This window comes from Octopus sinensis, linkage group LG28 (assembly GCF_006345805.1).
Source record: "Octopus sinensis linkage group LG28, ASM634580v1, whole genome shotgun sequence".
In the NCBI taxonomy this organism is placed as follows: Eukaryota; Metazoa; Mollusca; class Cephalopoda; order Octopoda; family Octopodidae; genus Octopus; species Octopus sinensis.
Genome location: NC_043024.1, coordinates 6,866,514 through 6,891,431, shown reverse-complemented (window position 1 = coordinate 6,891,431; position 24,918 = coordinate 6,866,514). Strand labels below are relative to the sequence as shown.

Genomic DNA, 24,918 nt, shown 5'->3' with positions numbered 1-24,918 from the left:
TGGTACTTATTTTATCAAACTCCAAAAAATAAAAGTGAAGTTGAATTCAGCAGAATTTGAACTCAGGTGGGAAAAGTTCCACTGCATTTTGTCCAACGTCAAACAATTCTGCCAGTTGGTCATCTTAAAAGAAAATGGTCTTCATTAGTCATACAGTTATTTATGGACAAAGGAAGATCATTGCATTCTTCAAAGAATTGGTCTCAATTTGGAAAGTGGAAAAATATTGCTATAAGTCTAAGCATGTCAGCATGCTGTCAAAGCTATTTCAACTACTGCTGCTTTACAAAAATAAAAGATGAAAGAATATTGATCATAAAAATAAGAGAAACAACAAAAAAAAAAAGCAACTTAGAAACCATAAACTGAAGAAGCAAACATCCACTTAAAACAGATTTGCCAGTAAAACATAATGGCAAAACAAAAAATTAACTGTTACTAGAAAATCAGGGTAAAACAAAGGCCGGTGAATAAATGTTATAGAATTTGACAATCCAAAGACGGGGGTAGGGGTATCCAAAAAAAAAAAAAAATTCTGTAGAAAATATTAAAAAAATAAACGAAACGGACAAACAAAATGTAGAAATAATTATGTGAGACATAATCCAACAGAAATGATTCTATATTTATAAAAGTATGTTTAAAGATAGCTTCACTGAATAATTTCAAGGTTGTCAACCTATAATTGATGGTGATGGTGGTAGGGAGTGGAGTGCATGTTGATAAACCAAAAAATAGCGACCTCAGACATGGATTTCTTCTACTTGCACAATTGGGACAACGCAATTCTTGCAAATAAGGACAAGTCACAGAGGACACCTAAATACTTTTTAAATAATCTGATTAACATGAAGTCTTTAACCAACAGACTTCAAAGCCTGACTACAGAGGCTTTCTAATTGGAGTCGTACGCTACAGCGGGCCACCTTCACAACTGTTTGTCATTCCTCAAGGTACCCCTTTAACGGCATCGCCTTGATTGTCAACTCCCTGAGGTTCTCTACCTATGTTTCTTTTCTCGAGAGAAACTGGGAACAGCCCTTTCCTTTCAAATACAACCAGGTTCGATGATGCAAGCATTAGGTCGCCAACATCGATATCGCGATCACCTGTCTACCATCAGTCACACTTCTCTCTACCTGCCATCAAGTTATTAAACTTTAAACCAGCCACAAGCAAACTGCGGTCAGACTTTCTGAATGGCACACCTAGCGAAAAATAACCATCTTTTTTCTTTTTGTCTTTCTTTTTTCATATATATAGATATTTTTTTAAGTAGTGCGGTCTGTCCATGGCGATGAGCCATGTCTCATGTCAGCGTCACGTAAAAGGTTGCCCTGGCCTGTTTTTAAACAAACTTCAGCCATTTAGAATTTAATAATCATACTTTTATATAGAATATGTATATATATATGGGGATATAAATATACTTTTATAAATATAGAAAAGACGAGGAAGAAAATACAGAACGAAAAAATAAAACACTAACATGAACAAACTAAAAATGGTGAAGATGTGAATGGATGGAAGAAAACCTAGCAGATGGTAAAAGTTACTCACCTCCCCATGCCGGAATCGGAACTGAGAGAAAAATTAGCAATTTTTAACGGGGAAAAGAGAAAAAAAAGGGACAGCGAAGACATTGGAACAGTTCATAAAAAAAAAAAAGAAAACTGACCCCTTAAAATAGAAACGGTCAAAAGTTGGAGGAAAATTGACTTTTCTAATAAAATTTTATTCCTTAAAGAGTAAAAAAAGGGATAAAATGAATGATTGAATGAATGAGGTTTGAACAGAGACTAAAAAATAAACAACTGAGATCAAAAACGGAAAACGAAATAAAACCATCTGTTTTTACACATTGATGCGATAAAAAAAGTTCAAGCATTGATTTAAAAAATAAACGAAGCATATTTCTATTTTACATATAATATATAATTTATTTAACAAAACGATACATTTTTTTTTTTGGCTTTACTTGCTCTCTATATATATGTATGTGTGTAATGTTAAAAAGTAGAAATATAAAAAATAACGAAAAGAAAAATAGACGAAAATTGAAATGAAAGCCTGAATACCACAAATCCGGTTCTGGCTTTCAAAATAAAACAATGTATATGATTCATACAGTGAAGTTTTACGTAGATAAAATATTTCTGCTCAGTAACTCGAGAGACAGAAAACACATACCTATACTTATACCTATATAATATTATACAAAACACATGCCAGGCATACATTTTTCGTTACACACGCACTAATATATTACATGAACTAAAAACGACTTAGAAAATAATTAAGCACATCAAAAACTAAATCAATAAACGACTAATATATAACATTACGTATTTTCCTGACACAACGTTTGTGCGTTTATGAAATCCCCCCCCTACACACTTCTAATTAAGCCAAGACAAATATGTAAAGGTTAAGGTTGAAACTAATATATTTAATCCTGGATTAATTATGTATGTCAGTATTATGTAAAACTAATAAAACTAAAAATTTAATTTACAAAGTAAAAATATCTCACGTCTTAAATACTCGGGCAATTTTATTCAGAAATATATCTGAGAAAGAAAGAAAGAGAGCAGAGTGGATGTCCTTTGAAGTTCCAAGCCTCATTGGGGAAAGAAAGAGTACGGATGGGTCGAGAAAGAGGAGAAAATGAAATATAAAAAAAAAAAATGGGAATATGTCTTAAAAATTGTGATTTCCGTTCTATGAAAAACACACAAAATACTTTCCAATGAGATATTAGACCTTGAAGGGCAGTTATTCCAAAGACTGCGCCAATAAAAGAAACCTCTTGATATCCCAGATATTATTTATACTTTTGTGACGATGGGTGACTTAGAGTTTATGTTACGGCGTTGGGCTCGCCATTGCAAGGTCATGCGTTCGACTTCCCGACCGAGTGCTGTATTCTTGAACAAGACCCTTCATTTCTTTAGCACCCCACGGCTAACAACAGGAGATTGGACTTAAAACTTGCGTCAGACTGGCGTGGCGTCCCGTCTAGGGTGGAGGGCATCTTCACAAGATACCAATAGCAACGACCCAATGCTTCTATTTCAATGCAGAAAGCTAAACTTGACGATAGCTCCATAGTGAGAAAATAAAATAAAAGGAGTCTACCTGGTCAATAGACCTGCACGACATAGTAACCAAATAGCCCTCAATCAGTCTTTCGATGTAAAAGACATTGTACTATCATACTTATGAACTTAGATTGATCTATCATAAGCACCAGAAGTTAAAGCTAGGGCTTAACGATTTCTATAGCCTTACATGCTATGGAAAAAAAAATGGCTTTACTTAGATCTCTGCTCAGCCAAGACCAACCAGGGGCTTAACTACTGCAAACAGCCAAAACATTTCATAAATCTTAAATTTCTTTCTACATTCTACCTTATAAAAATCATTAATATTTACCACAAATTCTCTACAACTGAAAATATAGTTTATTCATAAAGTTATAATTAAATATCTAAAATCAAAGTTACAAATTATAAAACGGCAGAAACACTGCTTCTCAACCGGGGTCCACATAAGATTTGCTGTTAAAATTTATGAACAAAAAACTAGTTATACCTCTAAAATACAAAATAGATTAATCTTTTTTATATAATTATAGGTGCAGGGATGGCTGTGTGATAAGAAGCTTGTTTCCCAACCACATGGTTCTGGGTTCAGTCCCACTGCGTGACACCTTGAGCAAGTGTCTTCTGTTGTAGAATCAAGCCAACCAAAGCTTTATGTGTGGATTTGATAGACAGAAACTGAAAGAAGCCTGTCGTGTTTGTGTGTGTGTATACGCACATATATATATATATATATATATATATATATGAATATATTTGTGTTCCCCCACCATTGCTTGACAACCAATGTTGGTGTGCTTACATCTCCGTAAGTTAGCAGTTTAGCAAAAGAAACTGATAGAATAAGTACAAGGTTTACAAAGAATAAGTCCAGGGTCGATTTCTTTGACTAAAGGTAGTGCTCTAGCATGGCCACAGTCAAATGACTGAAACAAGTAAAAGAACAAAAAATTCCTAATAATATTTAATTTTGCTTTGAGGGTCGATTTCAGTAAAAGAAGAACGAAAGAGTAAGAAAATGGTTGGGAAACTGCTCAAACACTTCAAACGAAATCTCACTCATCCATGCCCATTTCTTGACAGCTGAACCAACGAGGAAGTATATCTAGGTCAATCGACCTGCCAGAAATAGTAACCAAATCTACCTCAAATCATGTCACTTCAAATTTTGTCAAAGTAATCCCAAGACAAGGCAGTTAATCTTTGGTCAAATATCTGCTTAATTAGGATAAACTACAACTGAACAGCTTAACGCTAGCTGGCATTTTCACTTTCAAAACATCGACACTCCTTTTACGTAGCAGTTTGAAAAACAGATATTGACGAGAAAGACTAATTACAGGTGTGACATGATCGACACACTGGAAAACCGATCCTGCATGGCTGCTGTCCAAAGACTGACCTAGCAGTGCTCTACTGCATGGCAATGTCACCAGATGTGAACAATATTTTGGTTTGACAGCACCCTACATCATCAATACCAAGAAATACAGACATAGCTGACAGTACCCTCTTCTACCTAGAAAATCCCAGAACAAATTGTAACCAAAAGTTAAAAGCCAGTTAAAAAATAGAATACTCTTAAATCATTTATTATACACACTCAAACCCCAACCAAGGACTTATATGTATATATGTATGTATGTGTGTATATATATATAAAGTTAATCCAAACAAGAAAACAAAAAGACAACACAAGGATGTGGAACAAAAAGTATTATTGGACGCTCAGGAAAGAAGGAATATATTATATATATATATATAATATATATATATATATTATATATATATATATATACACACACACACACCATCTATATAAAAATCTGTATAGCATTGTCATAGTTTAATTTAAGAGATTCTATAAACAGTCCACAACTCAAGTCTCAAATGAAGACCAAAATGGATTTAGCAAGACCACGAAGAATTTATGGTAACCAACAAACTAAAGAAGTGCTCATATTGAAGAGAGAACATAACAGGACTGGTACAGTCATACATACATACACACATACATATAATACATACATATAATACATACATATAATATATACACATGATCACTTTCAAGAATGTTTGACTTACCGGTTTTGGCATGGTCGGTAGCGATGGTAAGGAATAATATTAATATCCAATGTTTATAGATTTATATCCTACTAGTCTATCTAGAAATACAGATTCCAAGAGGAAATCAAGTTCTGCAAAGAAAAAAAGAGGGAAAAAATTATATTAAAATACAAAAAAAAAAGTTTTTGAAAAAGTCCAAAATGACACAAAAAATACATTTAACAGTGTAAAAAGAAAAAAAAATTGTCAAAATATTTAATTTAAAAAATCCTGAAATTTAGTTTTCAATACCTGAAAATAGATTCTTTATGAATAATGGTTGTTAAATTGTATAAAATAGGAAATAAATTTTTTTCTTCTGATTCATAATCAATCAGGGTGGGCAGATGAAAAGAAAAACTATAACTGAAATGGGTGTTGTCAGTACAGCCTTTTGTGTCAACACCTACTACCTCAGAAAAAAAAAAAAAAGGACTGGTTAACCCCAGTAGGATGGAAACAAACTACACAGACCCTTAAATGCTATGTACCAATTCCAAACCACTGCCTAAGAATGTCTTCATATTAATGAGAGCCTCTATGAGGTCACTACACCTGCTAGAAATAGTAAACAAAAACCTTGTCAAATCATACTCCACCCTTTTAAAAGGGTCAAGTTAGTGGAAAATTAAAAAAATTTTTTCTTTGAGAAAACACAGGAATGGTCACAGCTTGAATATTTTGCTCACAGGACTGTTGTTCCACAAGGACTGGTCTGGTGATTAACAGAAATGTTTAAAAAAAAAAATTCAGTTTTTGTTTGAAAAACAATGCAAAGTCAGTGAACAAAAAAGAAAAGAAATACCAGCTAATTAAAATGAAAAAAAAAAGAAGTTTTACTTGCTAATTAGTTAAAGAGTTCTTTTTCTTGTCCAGGAGTTTTGACAAACTAAAAACGAAGACCACGCCTAAAACTTACAGAGTAGGTTGAATTTGTGAGGTGAAATGAAAAAAAAGTCTATGAAAAGAATATATACAGAGAGCACATAACTATGAATGAAACACTACTTAGTTATAAAGTGGAATGTGTGTGTGTGATGGGAGAGAGGGAGAGAGTATGTTGTTGGACCTGTTACAGAGAGAACTGCCACCAAATGTGCTTCAAACCACACCCCAACGGCTTAAATAAAGAAAAAAAAAAAACACTACACATATGCGCAGGTGTGGCTGTGGGCTTAAGAAGCTTGCTTGCCAACAATGCAGTTTGGGGTTCAGTCCCACTGTGCGACACTTTGAGCATGTGCTTTCTGCCACAGCCCTCGACCAACCAAACCCTTGCAAGCAGATTTGGTAGACTGAAATGAAAGGAATGCTTTGTGTAGCAAGAAGCTTGCTTCCCAACCACATAGTTCCAGGTTCAGTCCCACTGCATGGCACCTTGGGAAAGTGTCTTCTACTATAGCCTCAGGCAGACCAAAGCCTTGTAAATGGATTTGGTTGGCAGAAACTGAAATACGTTAAAGGTAGCAAACTGGCAGAAGAGCTAGCATGTCGGGTGAAATGCTTAGCGGTGTCTACTACAGCCTCGAGCCAACCAGAGCCTTGTTAGTGGATTTGGTAAGGAACAACTGAAAGAAGCCTGTCATATATATATATATATATATATATATATATATAATATATATATATATATATATATACATACATATACATACATATACATACACACGTTTGTGTGTGTGTTTTTACATCCCCATAACTTAGTTCTGCAAAAGGAACAGATAGAATAAGGATTACAAATAAGTCCTGGGGTCAATTTGACTAAAGGCAGTGCTCCAGCATGGCTGCAGTCAAGTGACTGAAACAACTAAAAGAAATATATATATATATATATATCTTTACCTTTTATTCATTTCAGTTAGACTGCAGCCATATTTTAACAGCATGTGTAGAAACAGGTCAAAATTTTATGTTTAATATGTTTATCTTTCCAGGTATAGAAGAGGAAGGCTGTCTCTGTAGGGCAAAAGGATCTGGACGACCACTAATATCGGAAGAGACAATCAAGCGGGTTCACCAAAAACTCTTGCAAAGCCCCAAGAAGTCCATAAGAAGAACAAACCAGTGAAATTGTTAACGGTGGCTGATTGGGTGGAGTCAAAAGCAGTTTTGACCCTATAGACCCAATCAGTCGCTAAAGATTTTCTGAAAATGGCCAGTTGCAGGTACCCAGTAATACTTGAGGGACGTCCCCACACGTGTCACCTGTACCTGGAATCGGGCCTTATTAAGAATAACTGTCCCCAGGAACAAAGTAGGTTCTGGGTTCATTCCTACTGCGTGGCACTTTGGGCAAATGTCTACTGTAGCCTTGGGCAAACCAAAGCCTTGTGAGTGGATTTGGTAGACAAAAACTGAAAGAAGCCAGTCATGTATGTGTGTGTGTATGTATATATGTATATATGTATGTGTGTGTGTTTTTCCTCCAACATCACTTAACAACCGATGCTGGTGTGTTTACGTCCCCGTAACTTAGCGGTTCGGCAAAAGAGACCGATAGAATAAGTACTAGGCTTACAAAGAATAAGTCCTGGGGTCGATTTGCTCGACTAAAAGCGGTGCTCCAGCATGGCTGCAGTCAAAATGACTGGAACAAGTAAAAGAGTGTGCGTGTATATGTATATATATATATATATCACATGTATGTATATATTATATATAAAGTGTGTGCATATATGAGCCACCTTGTTTTACAGTCGTAAATGAGCATCACTCTCGTACATGTACTGAGGTCAGTTTCCAGTTTTCCATCAAAAATTTGTCTGGTGATGGGGAAATATTTCCTTGCTTGAAAATGGTTGAGGGTTGGTGACAGGAAAGGCACCCAGCCGAAGAAAATCTGGCTGAATAACTTGTCTGACCCATGCAACCATGGAAAATTGGATGTCAACTGATAAAGGCGTGTGTCAACTGATAACAGGATTAGTCAATAAATTAAACCCAATATACTGAACTAAAAAGCTTCAGTCACTGTCTACAATATATTCCGACTTGCTGCTGCCTTCATGCTCTTGCTGGATGGGGCTGGGGGGTCAAGCCAAGTCAGAGGTTCCAAAGACATCATGTATAGAGAGAATTGGGCCTACCAGTACTTTCCAATACTGGTGGTCCCATGCTAACCCCTCTGCATCCTCTAAAGAAATGTCAAGCCTCTGGAGATCTTCCTTAATTACATCCAACCATTTGTGTGTGAGGCCTGCCATGAGGCCTCTTCCAGCCTTGAAGAAGCTCAACAGCCACAAAGACCCTAAAGATGATGAAGGAAGGCAAAGAAAACCTAATCCAGTTGCTCACTCACACCAGCAGCTACGTAAAGGTGTCAGAGTGACTCCCAAAATGACTGAATCCAGGGCATCATACTCTAAACTTAGAATGCAAAATCGAACAGTAACTGAATCGGGTTTGAATATTGAGGTCTGTCAAATTAAAGATAAGCTGAGCTGAAACATCTGCTTCACAACATTTCTAGTATCTCTGGTGGAACAGGAAACAATCCACAACCAAACCTTGTAGATCTGAAGAGTCAGCGAAAGCATATAGACGTGTTAAACCTCCCTACAAAAGCAGTGATACTTAGCATTTTATTCCATCTTTCCCAAAAGATGGTTAAATTGTTAGAATACCTTGTAGTAGTTGTTCTTATCCCCTGTGCAGCAATTTCAAATCCTTCCAAGGTTAACTTTGCCATTCATCCTTCCTGGGTTGATAAAACAAAATACCAGTCATGGCTGATGGACTGGTGGAATTTTCTGAGGGAGATGCCTTATGGTAACCATTCTAAGTCTTTGTATATTGAATTCTTGGACGGTAGGCTTAAACCTGTCCCAAGTTTAAGACCATCACCTTGTCCTTAGGTACTTCAAGTGTAGCCCAATTTGTTGTCCCCCAGTTTAACGCCACCACCTGATCCTGAGATACCCCTAGCTTGATTAATTATTACAACTATTCAACCTTTTTTTCCAGTTAGAAGGTAACTTCCTCCTTTCATCACACAAACCTTGGAGGTCCTGAAAAATTAAAGAATAAAGGGCACTACCCTTTCCTTGACCAAGAAAGGGAAAAATTCAAAAAGATGAATAAAGAAAAATTTACGACATGTCATCAATTGGTTTTGGTACAGTGAGAAGTTAAGGACAAAACTCATGACATCCAAGACTAAGTACTTTATCAACCTCTTTTGCTGAACTGCTACGTTACAGGGATGTAAACACCAGCATTGGTTGTCAAGCGATGTTGGAGGGACAAACAGACACACAAACATATATAAATAAAACAGGCTCCTTTCAGTTTATATATATATATTTTAGAGGGAAACCACTATGTGGACACCCATATGCTAGAAATAGATCCGCTACGATCTCACCACCAAGAAATGTTCTCAAGAAAAATTTAGCAAAACAACCAAAATGTAATCGAGCAAGACAAAAGAAAAAGTAATAAAAATATGGATTATTCATATACATGTTTCACTTTCAACAAATTACGCAATCTTACTTAAGTAATTGTCCGTAGATCATCGGTGTGAAAACGATGTTAATTAAATTACTATCTAATTTCTCAACCTCATTTTAAATTTAAAATTATACATATATATATATATATATATATATATATATATATATATAACAGGCTTCTTACAGTTTCTATCTACCAAATCCACTCAAGGCCTGAAGCTATAGTAGAGGACACTTGCCCAAGGTGTCACACGGTGGGAATGAACCCGGAACCATGTGGTTGGGAAGCAAGCTACTCACCACACAGCCAGTCTAGGTATTTACACTACAAATCTTGAGGGATATTTGGCTGCTTGTTTTACCAGGTCAAGCTACTATTTAGAGACTCCATATTTGATTGACACATACGTGCATGAAACTAGTCTGTGATTGGTGTAAAGGACACCATCAGGTATAAACTGATCTGATGTGGGAGAAAAATGCAAATAATACGATTCAAATTGTTAACATGAAATGAATTCCAGCCAAAGAGATCACAAAAAAAGAAATTCTTTCAGACTTGTTTTTTATGCCTATGTTTATAAATATATACAATCCTATTTCAAGAAAAAAAAAAACCACGTCAAGGGCAAAGAATGTTCAACGAAAGTAAGAATGACAAACCTATGATGTGTCGGTGTCATGTTGCAGGTTTTTAGGTGACACATGACCCTCATGCATTTTTACTTCAGTTATTGCACTGTGGGCATTCTGAGGTGTCACATTTAAGCGTTTTTAGTCAAACAAATTATACCATGTACTCGTTTTTAAGACGGATGCTTATTCTGTCAGTCACCTTTGGTGAACTGCTAAGTTATGGGGATGCAAACAAACCAATAACTGGTTGTCAAACGGTGAAGGAGAACATAAACACACATGCACACACGAGTTTCTTTCAGTTTCTGTCTACCAAAGCTACTCACAAGGCATTGGTCAGTCTGAGGCTTTAGTTGAGGACACTTGCCCAAGGTGCCATACAGTGGGACTGAACCTACAACCATGTGGTTGGGAAGCAAACTTATAAACCCAGGCTTATGAAAAAAATTCTCCCTACATAAAACAGATAGCTTATCTAGGCTTGGCTGTGTGGTAAGAAGCTTGGTCCCAGGTTCAGTCCCACTGCATGGCACCTTGGGAAAGTGTCTTGTACCATAGCTTCAGGTTGACCAAATCCTTGTTAGTGAATTTGGTAGACAGAAACTGAAAGAAGCCTGTCATGTGTGTGTGCATGTGTCCCCAGTACCACTTGGAGTGGTTACATCCCCTAACTTAGCAGTTCAGCAAAAGAGATAAAATAAGTCCCAGGTTTAGCAAAATATATGCACTGGGGTTTATTAATTCAACTAAAATTTCTTCAAAGCAGTGCCCCAACATGACCACAGACTGAAACAAAAGTACCTACCAAAAACTAGAATACTTAAATGACATTAACAACTAGTTTAATTAAAAAATAAATTTAAGTTAATATGACAGTCCTGTATGGGAATTACACCACCGCTGTTTAGCCCTTGGAAGCATCGAACGCTTCCTGTCGGCTTCCTAGGGCTAAACAGCGGTGGTGTAATTCCCATACGGGACTGTCACGTTAAGTTGACAGTATACAACCACTCTATTGCTCCACCACCGCTCATGTCTCTTTGAGACATTTAGAAATTTAATATTTCTAAATTTAAGTTGCTGGGTTAAAAAGATTTGTCATTACTGGGAGTAATAGAGAAAACAATTATCAATGAAGGGGAGGAGAAAGGAGAAAATAAACTATTGGTACTCAACCATATTTTGTCTACGGGCCTTTTGGTCCTTATTTTTACACAGGCAGACCCTCATAGACATTCAGTGTTTAAAAAATCCCACAATTATGTTTCTATGATTAAGTATTAGGAATTGTATGGAAAAATTGTTAAAATAAGTATTGTACAAGAAGAACCAATGTTATTGCACATAAGCTTTAACAATAAAACCTCATATGGGCCTTTGTGTGTGCGTGTGTATGTATGCCAGTGCTTCGTAACAGGCGCTCATGCCAGTGGCATGTAAAAAGCAACCACTGCACTCTTGGAGTGGTTGGCATTAGGGAAGGGCATCCAGCTGTAGAAACCACGCTAAATCAGACTGGAACCTGGTGCAGCTCCCCAGTTTTCAGTCAAACTGTCCAACCCATGCCAGCATAGAAAACAGATGTTAAATGATGGACCCTAAGGGTCATATCGACCCCCTGTTGAGAACCATTGGTCAAGTGTCTTTCGGAACCTTATTCTAACACTCATACAGTCCATGATTTTCAATTAGATTTTGTAAAATTTCTGATGTTTGGAACCACTGAAGATAAAATTCTTTAAAATCCTGACAGAAGTTTCTAATTGGGAACAGACACTAAGGCTGCTATCTCAAGCAGGTTGGCATAAAAAAAAATGGTTAAAAAATGCCTAAAAATAATAAAATAAAAATAATTTTGAAAATCTACTTGTAGCCCTGAACCAAGTCATGACTTCCTGTCTGATACGACTGATAAGAGGCAAATTAAATGGGATGTAGCGATTAGCGTTTTGGGGAGGGAGGGAGGGGGTCAACAGCAGATGTGGGTTTTAAAGGGACAAGCACAGTAGCAGTTGTTTAGTCCAAGTTCAGTTCTAATCAGAACTGAGGACCAGGAAGAGTTCAAAGACCAACCATCCATTGCTTTTCTCTTCAGGCATCGACTACCCAGAATCACATCATCCAATGTCAGTCCTTTTAAGAAAGGCATTAAGAGGTTAGATAAGGGACATTTGGTTGCTGTTTCTAGTATCTCAAGAGACCACTAAGTGACTTATTCAGTTGGACTAGATCAGCCCTGATTGAGCAATTGGATCTTGCCTTTTTTACTATTCCCTGAGCACCCAAAGGACCTCATTACCCAAGGTGTTCTTTTCGAAGACAGTGGGGTGTGATGAGGGAGATTTACTCTTTACTCTTACTTCAGTTATTTGACTGCGGCCGTGCTGGAGCACTGCCTTTAGTCAAGCAAATCAACCCCAGGACTAATTCTTTGTAAGCCTAGTACTTATTCTATCGGTCTCTTTTGCCGAACCGCTAAGTTACGGGGATGTAAACACACCAGCTTCGACTGTCAGGCGATGTTGGGGGGACAAACACACACACACACACACACATATATATACGACAGGCTTCTTTCAGTTTCTGTCTACCAAATCCACTCACAAGGCTTTGGTCGGCCTGAGGCTATAGTTGAAAACACTTGCCCAAGGTGCCTCATGGTGGGAATGAACCCGGAACCATGTGGTTGGTAAGCAAGCTATTTACCACACGGCCATTCCTGCGCCTATATTTGGCTGCTATTTCCAGCAAGCATAGGGCACAATCAACAGACCATCATACAAAATGCCCTGCAATATTTCCTCAAGCTCTTAACACAGAATCCAAATTCCTCTGAGGTTAACTTTGCCTTTCATCCTTCCAGTGCCAAAATAAAATACCATGTGGTTGTAGAAAAAAAAGTCCAGGAATGTGCATCAAATATGAGGTGTGGACACCAGGGAAATTGGTTCTGTGTACACGTGATATGCAGGACAAGCAAAAAGTTAAGCACTTGGAGGAGGAGAGTAGTGTGACATTGCTAAATCAAGTTATACAAAATATTTTTCTGCTCTAGGCACAAGGCCAGACATTTTGGAAGAGGGGACGGGTAGTCGATTAGATCGTCCCCAGTACGCAACTGGTATTCAATTTATCGAGTCTGAAAGGATGAAAGGCAAAGTCGACCTCGGCGGAATTTGCACTCAGATCGTAAAGACAGACGAAATACTGCTAAGCATTTCGCCCCGCGTGCTCATGTTTCTGCCAGCTACAAAATCTATCTTTATATTATTGAGCCTGTCTGTGGCATTTAACTCTTTGCCTGTCCAAAACGTCCGTGCTCGTTTCCAGCCTTGTAGCCAACCTTCGTTTCATACATTCTGAATAATATAAAGCTTTCTTTCCATAGTCCCAAGTTACTGTGGTTTAAAAAGAAAATGGGAGTGTGTATCCTAAACGATATATGGGTGCCAAAGAAATGTTCTGTGTATAACTTGTGACACACAGGACAGAGTTAAAATACAAATTGGTCCAAGAAAGGAAAAAAAAAAAACCTTACTTTTGGTTAAGTTGAACAGAGAAACTGTTGTGTTGATGTAGCATTTATATTGGTGAGAGAGAAAGGTTTGCATGGACACAAACTCTAGGTCAGACTTGATCAGGCACAGCTAGGATTACACTTATGACACACACTCCCACCTAGATATATCTAAGATTAATCCAGTATTTAAAAAAAATTTTTTTTTTTTTAGAGACATTGGTTGCTATTTCAAGACAGTCCACTGACCAGAAGGCCCTGTACAGTCCTGAGCCTGTTGCTATATATATATTATAGCCAAAAACACACAATAATGGGCATAGAATCGTTTGCCTGTTTGTTCTTATACAACAGACAGGGGGGTGTGATTTGCGAGAGATTTGGCTGCTATTTCTAGACGGTTGACAGACCACAAAGCCTCCCTATAGCTTTGATGCATTAAGTCCATAACATGCTGCCATACATATTGGCGAAGGCATTATTCAAACCTTAAAATTATTTTCTTAGTTTTTATACAACAGGAGGGTGTGATTTGAGAGAGATTTGGCTATTATTTCAGTTAAGGCAGCCAACCCTGAAGAGGCTCCTTTCAGCGGCTCCTACAGATATTTCTTTTGTTGAGTGGGAGGAAGATGCAGTGTAGGGTAGGGGTAGATTGCTGGTAAGGAGACATCGTAGGTCGGCCAGCTGAGAGTGAGAGAGGAAAGGGACACAGAAGGGGAGAAAAAGGAAGCTGTAACGGGTGATGCAATAAACAAGAGAATCAGTGACGAGGGTACCGGGGTATGATAAGGGTGCAGCAAGCTGAGCGGGAAGAGATGAAGACAAAGAACTGCAGTATTTGAAGCTGGTAGGATTGTTTAGGCCCCCGGCCCGTCACCACCACCAAAAATTTTTTTTTTTTAAAGTCTGCCCTGAACTAGCAAACGTGTGATCAAGAATGGATTCCAGTCACTAACGTCCCATCTTTATTTAAGAATAGCAAGATATGGAGATTTGGTTGCTATTTCTAGCAGGTCGAATTTACCTCTCGTTTAGTCTACAATCCATTATACACATATAAATAAATGCACACAACACACACATATACACACTGGATATAGACGTGCACGTGCGAGTGAAAACACGAGGTTAAAAATACTTGAAAGTGAAGATTGTGCGAGTGTCAGAGTTATCCGAAAACACCAGAGACGGAGGTGATGCGGTGGCCATGATGCCCATCAAGAACAGAAACTGTCATAGGTTTTCATATCGTATTAGCCCTGACTTTCTCCGAAACTTAGAATATGCTTAAAAAACACACACACAGAAGGAGAGGGCGAGATTCTGACATTTTTTTCCCTAACTTTCTCACGGTACAAATTTAGTGGCGAGAGGCCGGGAAGGCGAGGGGGGGGGGGAGTCACAACCGGAAATTTTATTTTTTTGTTTAGCCCCGGGTCAGGCCTGATTAAGCAGACCCTATAATCAAAAGGGAATTCAGGTCGTGATCATCTCCGCCTTTGTTTGAGGTAAAACGACTATCTCGGCCTAAATAGAAAGCTTCCCTTCCACATAATTAAAAAAAAAAAAAAAAATCAAGGGCGATTTGGCTGCTATTTCTAGTAGATCGAGGGCCAACTAACAGGAGTAGTGATTCTATTTGAATATACTCGGCATATATGTATATATATATGCATGGACATGACTAGATAAGAAGCTCACTTCGCAACCACATGGTTTCAGGTTCAGTTCCACTGCGCGGCAGTTTGGGAAAATGTCTTCGACTTCGCGAGTGGATATGGTGGGTGGAAACTCGATGTAGGTATGGCCCACCACCACTTGACAACCTATGATAGTTCAAGTTGTCATAACTCAGCGGTTCGAAATACCAGACTTTAAAAAATAAGAAAAAAACTGCCAGCTACTCTTTCCGAATACACACCACTTCAACAGTAGCGTGATGAGGGTCATCCACAACCGCGAGGTCCATTTACAATAGGCTTCAAGAACAGCGAACAATTTAGCTCTAGGATCAAGTCGAACGGGTGACCTACGACCGAAGTCGTTCAAGCCCATGACCAACCCAGTTCTAAATGGATATGGACAATGTATCCCTCAAAGGCTGCAGGATATGGTTTGAAAGATTGACTAGCTGCTATTTCTAACAGAAAGACCAACTACATCATAATGGCTGGCCTTTGTGCGCAACTATGACATTGGAGAGAGAGAAAGAGGAAAGCAGAAGTTGTGGCGGACCATCGACCTTTTAGCAATCGATATTTTCATTATAACAAAGCATATTTATAGATAAGAAAGATTGTGCAGTCTTAAGGCGCCGAACCCTATACATAAAAGTCCTGAAACCGGCGACGCTGTATGTCCGTCCCATCCATGGCCAATACTAATTAATTAACATCTACATGACTTAACTGACCTTAAATCCACGAACCAGTGAATAAATGCCGCAAGGTAGCAACAACGAAAACATTGCTCTAATAATAACGTTTTATTTGCCACGAGGGCAGAGATGATGGAAACATCACAAGGACGGTGGGGACGAGTTTAATATAAGATGAGGTGGGAAAGCCTGAAATGAGGAAAGAATGCAGGGTACAATAATAATAATAATAATCGAGGTACGAGATCAGTTTTTTGAGGGTAGGCGCAAAGTCGATTACATCGACCCAAGTACTTTATCGATCCCGAAAGGATGAAAGACAAAGTTGACCTCAGTGGAATTGAGCTCACAACCTAATGACTGAAATAAGTCGGCTCTCGGCAGTGTTCAGTTTTTGTAAAATTTACTCAAACTTTTATTAGGTTATATATAAAAGGGAGAATTAATTGCAGACGGGGGGGGAGGGTTATAAAATTCGAGAGCGATGGCCACAACTAGGTTGTGCTTGCTTGCTTGGTGGTAGCCTTGTTATTAAAATATGCAGACATTTCTACACACAAAGAGACACTTTATATAGCTGGGTGGCTTTACATTAAAACAAGATTCCACCCAGAAAGAAAGACGTAGTTGTGTTGAAGACGGGTGCGACGGCGGCGTCGATGACGAAGTGGAAGGTCAAAGGGCAAAGCTGTGTTTCATAAGGTGGGTGGGTACAGAATAGAACAGAACTGTCAGTTTAAAGTTTTACGTGTCTGAGCAAGTTTATACGGGACACAGTTTTGTGTTTTTGATAATGTTTTTAATTTTTATTCTCTTCGAGCCATAATCTAGCCTTCAGCTACACACCCGCAATAATTACATACTGCTGCGGATACCTTAAAACGTGTACACAGAAAAATCACTGCTCTTTCGCTCTCTCTCTCTCTCTCATATGTATATATATATACACACACACACACCTAAAGTAACATCTATACACGCACGCGGCTATATATACCTAACGCAACATCTATACACAAAATGCTGTTATAGACACTAAACGCAACATATATACACACTGTTGTAGACACCTAGTGCAACATATATATATATATTACATGCACAAATACATAGCTAAAACATACATTGTGTGTGCATATATATGTACATACACAACAGCCATATACATGCCTAAAGCAACACAGACATGCATATACACATATATATTAACGTCAATACAAACAAATTATTCCAAATATAATCTCCCAAAACATTACAAATAGCAACAACATTTAATGTAGGCAACACTTAAAACCTAACAATAAAACGGCAATTAAAAGAGACAGAATATAATGTACAAAACACACACACACATATATATATGCATGTATATATAAAATCGGGAAGAGTATATATTAAGCCACTATAACAACTAAAACTAAAATATTCTCTCTGTCGGATCAACAAGATTTAATAGTTGTAACCCATCTTCCTAAAACCATTAAAGACAATGAAACAATTATGAAATACCATAACGTACGTTGTTAAGATTTCATACTATCCCATGGTACTAAGTGCATAATATAATAGATACATTAAATATTACATATATTTGGTGGTAGGAGGGTTGCTTCATGCCGGCCAATGCATTGTAAGTAGATTTTGTAGACTGTAAACTGAGGAAAGCGGTCGTGAAAGAAACCGAACCAGACGAAAATATTTGTTCCACTAAACCAGGGGTGGGAAAACTTAGTACGGCGGGCAAGAATTCCCAAAGAAAAAGGTCCGCGGGCGGGTCACAAGTTCTAACTAGGATATATCTCTGTATAAGTCGATATACATTAATAAAGATCAAGTTTAGCGCATATCATTAACACCGCCACTGAATGTAGGACGTTTCTATTACTTATGAGATATTCTATATTTTTCAGCTAGAGTTATAGTTGGGTCTCAAGGCAGCGGGGAGCTGGGTACTAACATAATGTGTGTTTTGTAGTGATTACAAGATTTCCATTCAAATGGCATTTACCGGACGATTTCTGTTCGAGTCTGACCCTTTTAAGTCGTAGTCGAAGCGCGACCTATGTCGCAAACCGGCATACGAATATTGTATAAATTTGATAATTGAAAAATTTACTATATTTTGTATATACGAGTATATCAGCCTGTGGGCGCAATGAAATGGGCTGGCGGGTGGGGTTTCCCTACCCCTGCACTAAACTCTTAGATGCAATGCCCCAGCGTAGCTGCAGTCCAATGATTAAAGCTATGTGTGTATGTGTGTGTTACATACACACAGCTGTAGAGAACTCAGTGTCAGAGAGTTTTATACAAGACTGGGCTGTTCGATATTGATTTCAAATGTTGGTACAAGGCCAACCATTTCGGGGGATGGGAAAGTCGATTAAATCGACCCAGTGATTAACTAGTACTTACTTTATCGACCCTATAAGCAGTGCCGGGTCAGGACAAACGAGGGCTTGTACTAGGTAAGTTGTGAGGCCCCTTACTTGAACAGTTTGGCATACATGCTCAGGAAATTCATCGTAAAAAAAATTGGGGGTGGGACAAGAAGATGTCCCCCATTGCCCCGGGGCCCTGTGCTTAAGCACACCTAAGCACAATAGTAAATCAGGCACTGCCTGTAAGAGTGAAAGGTAAAGTCAACCTTGCTAACTGTCCTATATGTGTTAAACGGCGATATAAATGTCGTATGAAAAATAAGTCTTAATTGAAATTTAGTTGCAGAAAGAAAACCAAAGTTCCGAAAACAAAGGGGGAGGTAATCCCAAATTAGGCTAAAGGAAAGTGATGTGTGCAGGCGAAGGACAACTGTGAACAAGTTTCGGCCTTATTAGACTTCATCAGTTGAATCTTATCTGGGCTTTTTGACATATTGAAAAGACTTGATATCGAAAATGAGTTAATCCTCGACCAGTTTTAATTTGCATTGATTATACTAATGAGCTAAGGGGAAATAAGTCAAATGAGCCAATGGATTGAATGGTGAAGTCAAAAGACCATCCTATCACAATGGTACGCATTAATGTCCAAGAGTTAGTATTTAAAAGTCCTTTAATCACGGAACAAAAGCAGCGAAACCCCGAGAGTTGTTACACAACCTGTTAAAAATAGCAGCCAAATTTCCCTCACCATCGACTAGAAACGAAGAAGAATACTACTGGTTAATGTAATCCTAGATATGGAACGCCCGACAATACAGGATGGTCATGGTTGACATGACCTTACTGTGAAGTCTGTTCGATTAAGGTCCACCGTCAAAACTTGCCAACAGCTTTAAGCATCAAATGGTGAGACCTTGTTATAATATCCAAATAAAAGGGAAATGAGGTTGTCGGGCTCAGATTGACAGGGTTTGTCATAAACCTTGCTGCCGTTAGTCCCTGAATAACGGTGAATCAGATGACCAATTAAAAGCGCTTCAGCCATGGCCATCTCCAATAATTTCTAAATATGTACTCCGTTCTGAGAATAAGTTATGCAATTTCCATAGAAGTTAGCTACTCTTTCTTGTAGATCAAACAATCATGTTGAAGCACAATCCTTTGGATAGAGTTTCCTTAAGTTACAGAAGATGCTTCTCCCCTTATTGGATCCATGGATATATCGAAACAGACTTATAATCAAAAATGTTCCAGTCATGACCATCCCATCCTTTAAGCACTGAGAGTATATTGTCCAACGTGATTTTAGGGAGATTTGGTTGCTATTTCTAGCTAGTCCAACCACGTAGCGACACTCCTTGCTTGGCTGGCTGGAGGTCGGTAGTTTTATAAAAGTTCTCATACCGACATTTTTCTTCACTGACAAACTTTGTGAACGTGGGAGGAAGCGATAGAAAATTTTTTTTTTCTTTTTTTAATAAAGAAAAAGAATTTGCCTGTTCTTCCATGAATGTGTTACAAATGTGCTACACGATAAAAAATGTGCACCAGACGAATAAAAAAAAAAGTATTTACAATCTAATATATCGTTGATACCACTTAAAACTATAATTACATTCATACACTATACATACATACACGCATATGTACACATAGATACGCACACCAGTGTGTACAAACTGGGGTCTTATTTAACAGCAAAGTTAAAAACCTTGGCGGGATTCGAACTCAAGAGAGCAAAAACGAAGGGGCGGCGTAAATGAATACCTCGAGGTATTGCCCCGACAAACATCTTTACTAAGGCCCAAGAAAGAGGTAGAGGACCTCGACAAAATGAATTCAGAATAGCTTTTTCCTCCTCTTTCAATATTTCGGTCACCCCCACCATGCATATGTGATTGTGAAGCTAAATCTGGATGGAGGAGATGGTTTGTGTGAGGTGAATAAGGGCGGCAACGTGAGAGAAAACGTGGGTAAACTGTTCATCATGATGATGGTGGTGATGAAGGTGTTGAAGAATAAAGGAGGGAAAAAAAAAGGGTCAGCCGTTTGCCAGGAGTGATGTGACAATACATAAATATAAAAATATATCCCGTTTCTTCGAACCGGCATCAGTCATAAACAGGATGCTTACGAATATTTTATGAACACAGTTAAAACTTATTCCACGATCAGACGAGGAGGGGAAACCGCTCCACAATCAACGACTTCGTAAAAACATGAGCAAAAAATCCTTCAAATCACAACCATTTACAAAAAAAAAGAAAAAAAGTCCGATGTCCTATTATAAAGAAGTCATAATTCTATTGACATTTAAGAAATCTCACAGGAATATTAAACAGATTTTAGTAGACTGGGATAGCTAGTAATACCTCTTGTAAAATCATTTCGAAAGATTAAGGCTGGTTGCCTGGTTGACCTAGGGTTAAACAACAGCCCATTTAATTGAACTATACGTTTAGCCCCAAGTCAACCCTAATCGCGTAGATTAAAAAGGATTATAAACGAGTGTATTAGTTTTAAACAAATTTATATCTGTCCTGCTGTCTTTGTATTAAGGGGTCGTTGAGAAAGGCATCTTCTCAAGTTCATCATATATATATATATATATATATATACATATATATATATATATTGTTTCAGTCATTGGACTGCAGCCATGCTGGGCCATTATATATATACGCGTGCACTCCTGTCGATAGTTTTAGTTATTGGGCAGCGAGCCATGCCGGGCACCGCCTTCAAGAGTAGAGGTAATTTTTTTATCGACCACCCCACCCGCACAGACGAAGGGCAGAAAAAGAAAAGTTTACTGAAAATAAAAAAAATAAAGGATAAAATGTCGGATCCGTCTAAATTTCTTGAAAAACATTTCGCTTTATTTTTCTTAGTCATTTTCTCAGTAAAATAAAGGAGTGTACTTGCTTTCCTGTGAGAGGAAAGAAATATATACATTCATATACACTTACATATAATATAGCCGGAGGACATTAAGATTCCCTCAGACATATAGAAATACAATTTAGACATCAACACCTCAGTAACACAAGTGACACACATACAGGAATCACCAATCCGGTAAAGAGGCAACCAGAGATCATTTCGACTTCACACTAGATTTTAAAACAAACACTTTAAAATTACAACTGTCTTTAACATCGAGCTATAGTATCGCCGAGGAGAGGAGTGAAGATACATGCTTTTTACCCTTTACCAAAGACATAAAATAGAATGAAATGGAATTGTAAATTAATATTTCCTAACTTGGGACAAAGTACCTCCGATGTTTAACTGCATTAAGTTACCACTTCAAGTCCAGCTGAAATTAACTTAGCTTTTTCGGCGATAGAGTGAGAAAATAAAGTCACATAATATGTAAATGGAATTATAACAGAAGAGAGGAACCATAATAAAATGTTGGAGAGGGAACCCTAAGTCTGATTTTATTGACCGTGAGTAAAGCTGAATGAAAACTTCCTGGAGAGTTTTGGACTGAGAATATGGGTACAAGGCCAGTAATTTTTAAGGAGGGTTTCTGCCAAGCGTTTCTATATTTTATAATATTGAAGTGTTTTAACACATGCCAGAAAATAGCAAATAAGGGTCTGCAGTCGAACAAATCAAATAATACCCTGGTGTATCTGACTAATTAGTGGTAATTCTATATCCAGGCACCAGTACCACCCCAAACAACAGTGAGATTTGAACTCAGAACATGACGTTTACACTAAATACAGGAAGTTACTTTAATATTGCGGCCTTGCAGATTAGTAATGAAAGAATAAACAAGAAAAAAAAAGAACGAGACAGAAAATTTTAAAAAAACAGTGAGAAAACATTTAAAACCGAATGTTCACCATTTACGTCCATAGTCATTATAGAGATATATCAGTTATAATGGTCAACGGATGACATTGAGGGGATGTAGGGTAGATGAAGCAAGGGAAGAAGTTAACCAGAGAGGGATCAAGGCCCATACGGGACCCACAGCTAAATACTTTAACAGTTATATAATAGATTTCAATTTTGAATGGTCAAGAAAGTGTACGTCCATAAGAAGGTCAGACCCTGGACCTCTGGTTTTACAGACAATCTAGCCATCACCATCCTGTGTTTTTGTTGTTTTCAGACACGGTTTATCTAGGACTACATTATACAATGTGCTCCGATTTCAAATTTCAGAAAAACCGTTGGGCGTGTTCAGAGAGGCATTTGTCTGCTATTTCTAGCCGGACGAGAAAGTCCGTAGAGGCTCGCTCCCTCGTTGAGAGAGAGAAGGGAGTGTTGAATTTCGAATGAAAGACCAGTGTATAACTGGTAGTTATTTAATTGACACTACTACCACTACTAAAAACAACCAACACAAGCTGTCCCTCATAAACACCTCGGCGGGATTTCGAACCAGGAGGGGCACATTTTTTTTTTTTTAATATTATAGAAGTATTGTTGTCCAAAGCTCGAAAATTATTTCCGTCCAACATGCCGGAGAGTATATTAAATCATAGATAACAGACACAAGCTATGATACATCTTGTGTCTATTATAATGCAGACTAGTATTAAAACTACTTTATAAATATCGGGCCGTGTTGTGTAAAGTAAGTGTCTTCTTATTGTCTTTCTCTTTCTCTGAATGTCCGCCTTATTTTATTTTAATTCGTGTCAAGAAATCGCCATTCGTCTCAAACAAACCAGCAGCAACAGAAAAACCGAAGTGGTAGGTGCTTGCTTGATTGATAATTAGTGGAGCTTTGAATGAAGACGGAGAGGAGGAAGAAGGGCACTACAATTTTTAAATTAGAAAAAAAATTATAACGGGATAAAGTGACATGGCTCGGATATGTTCTGGACATTTATAAGGTATGTATAATAATGGAGAATTAAAAGAAATAAAGGAAGGGGGTACTTACTTCGAGAGATGAAGACCAGTAAGACAGCCGTCACACTGCTACCAAAGCAGCAAACCGAATGACTCGATACACACACCTTCTCTCTCTCTTCCTATCTACTGTTACAAACCTCTAAGCGTTGCCCTTCCTCCTACTCTTTCTTCTCTCACTTACTTTCTATCCGCTCTCTCTTCTACTCTTTCTCTTTATTGTCTCTTACACTATCTATATTTAATATTCTTTACTCCCTCTCCGCTGTCACATTGTTTGACACTTTATTCCCTCTCTGCCTATCTTTCCATATTCTTCTCTCTCTCAGTCTCTTCCTCTATATTTCTCTCCCAGATATTCTCTCATCACAGATTTCTTATTTTTTCCCTTCCTCTCTCACTCTCACCCTCCGTCTCTATTCACATATTGCTTTTCCTCTCTTTGCATCACTCTCTCTCTCTCTCCTTTTCATACATTCTTCTCTCTCCTTTACCCTTTCTCTTTCACTCTTTCTCTTCCACTCACACTACCACCTTCTTTCTGTTCATACATATCTCTTACTTTTACTCTTCACCCCCTCTCTCTCGTTCCTTACCTTTTGCTATCTACTCCCCTTCACGCATAAACTACCCACTCCTTGTTCTTTTCTATCACGTTCGCTTCTAATGCGTCGCCTTCTGATTACTCTCTTTCTATTTTTATATTACACCCCTCTCTATATATCTATTACTCTTTCTCTTTACCCTTCGCTCTTCATTAATCTCTATATCTCTATTTTTCCCACCATCACTATCATACATATCTTCCATATTATACATTATTAAACCTTGCACTTTCCCATTTACTGCGTATCTTTCTCATTTTCTACCCTCTTCCTTCTAATATTTAAACCTCATCTATTCACATTACTTTTGTACCTTAACACTATTTTTTTCTAATCTTCGCCTTCACTCACTGACACTCTAATACAAATACATCCCTCTATTAATACACATCTCTCTTCCTCCATTTAATGTCTATCATCTTCTCTCTTTCCTTCGATTACTTTTATTTCTCTCCGTTTGGAAATTTGTTTGCTTCGTTTCTTTCACTCAGCTGTTATTGTTTGTTGTCAGTCATTTTTCCTTAACTCAAACTCAGATTCACATGCGCACCCTAAGCCACACTCCACTCTCCATTTACTCCCCTTTGCCAAATACTCGTAAACACAATCTCTCTCTCTCTCTCTATCACTCACTTTCTGACTCACAGGATTTCACACATTCTTTCTCTCTTCACTCACTCTCTCTCTCTCTTTACTCATTCTCTCCTCACTCACTTTTCTCTCCTACTTTGTCTTTCTAACGATCTATTTCTCACTCCCATCTATATTCTAGCCTGTCACTCACTCTCTCATTTCCCGCTCCCATCTATATTTTACCACATCACTCACTCTCTCTCTCTCCTTTCTTCCATTGA

The 24,918-nt window shown here is 37.9% G+C and overlaps 1 protein-coding gene and 1 long non-coding RNA gene across 7 annotated transcripts in view; one reads left to right on the top strand and one right to left on the bottom strand.

Moving 5' to 3' along the window:
- Positions 1-23,653, bottom strand: part of LOC115225885 (moesin) — a 138,327-nt gene extending 114,674 nt beyond the window's left edge. For 3 of the 6 annotated variants that reach the window (XM_036514537.1, XM_036514535.1, XM_029796886.2), the window contains exons 1-2: positions 23,491-23,653; positions 5,190-5,302 (exon numbers count right to left, since the gene is read on the bottom strand). In XM_036514537.1, coding sequence (XP_036370430.1) covers positions 5,190-5,201 — 12 coding nt within the window. In that variant the 5' untranslated portion in view covers positions 5,202-5,302; positions 23,491-23,653. Of the gene's footprint in view, positions 1-1,560; positions 1,582-5,189; positions 5,303-6,050; positions 6,280-23,490 lie in introns of those variants that run through there. The other 3 variants (XM_029796884.2, XM_036514536.1, XM_036514538.1) reach the window with 3 other exon arrangements.
- Positions 3,877-8,070, top strand: LOC118768316. Its single transcript, XR_005004129.1, has 3 exons — positions 3,877-3,892; positions 4,201-4,203; positions 8,014-8,070. It is a non-coding gene; the product is annotated as an uncharacterized LOC118768316 (long non-coding RNA).
- Positions 23,654-24,918: the final 1,265 nt, after the last annotated feature.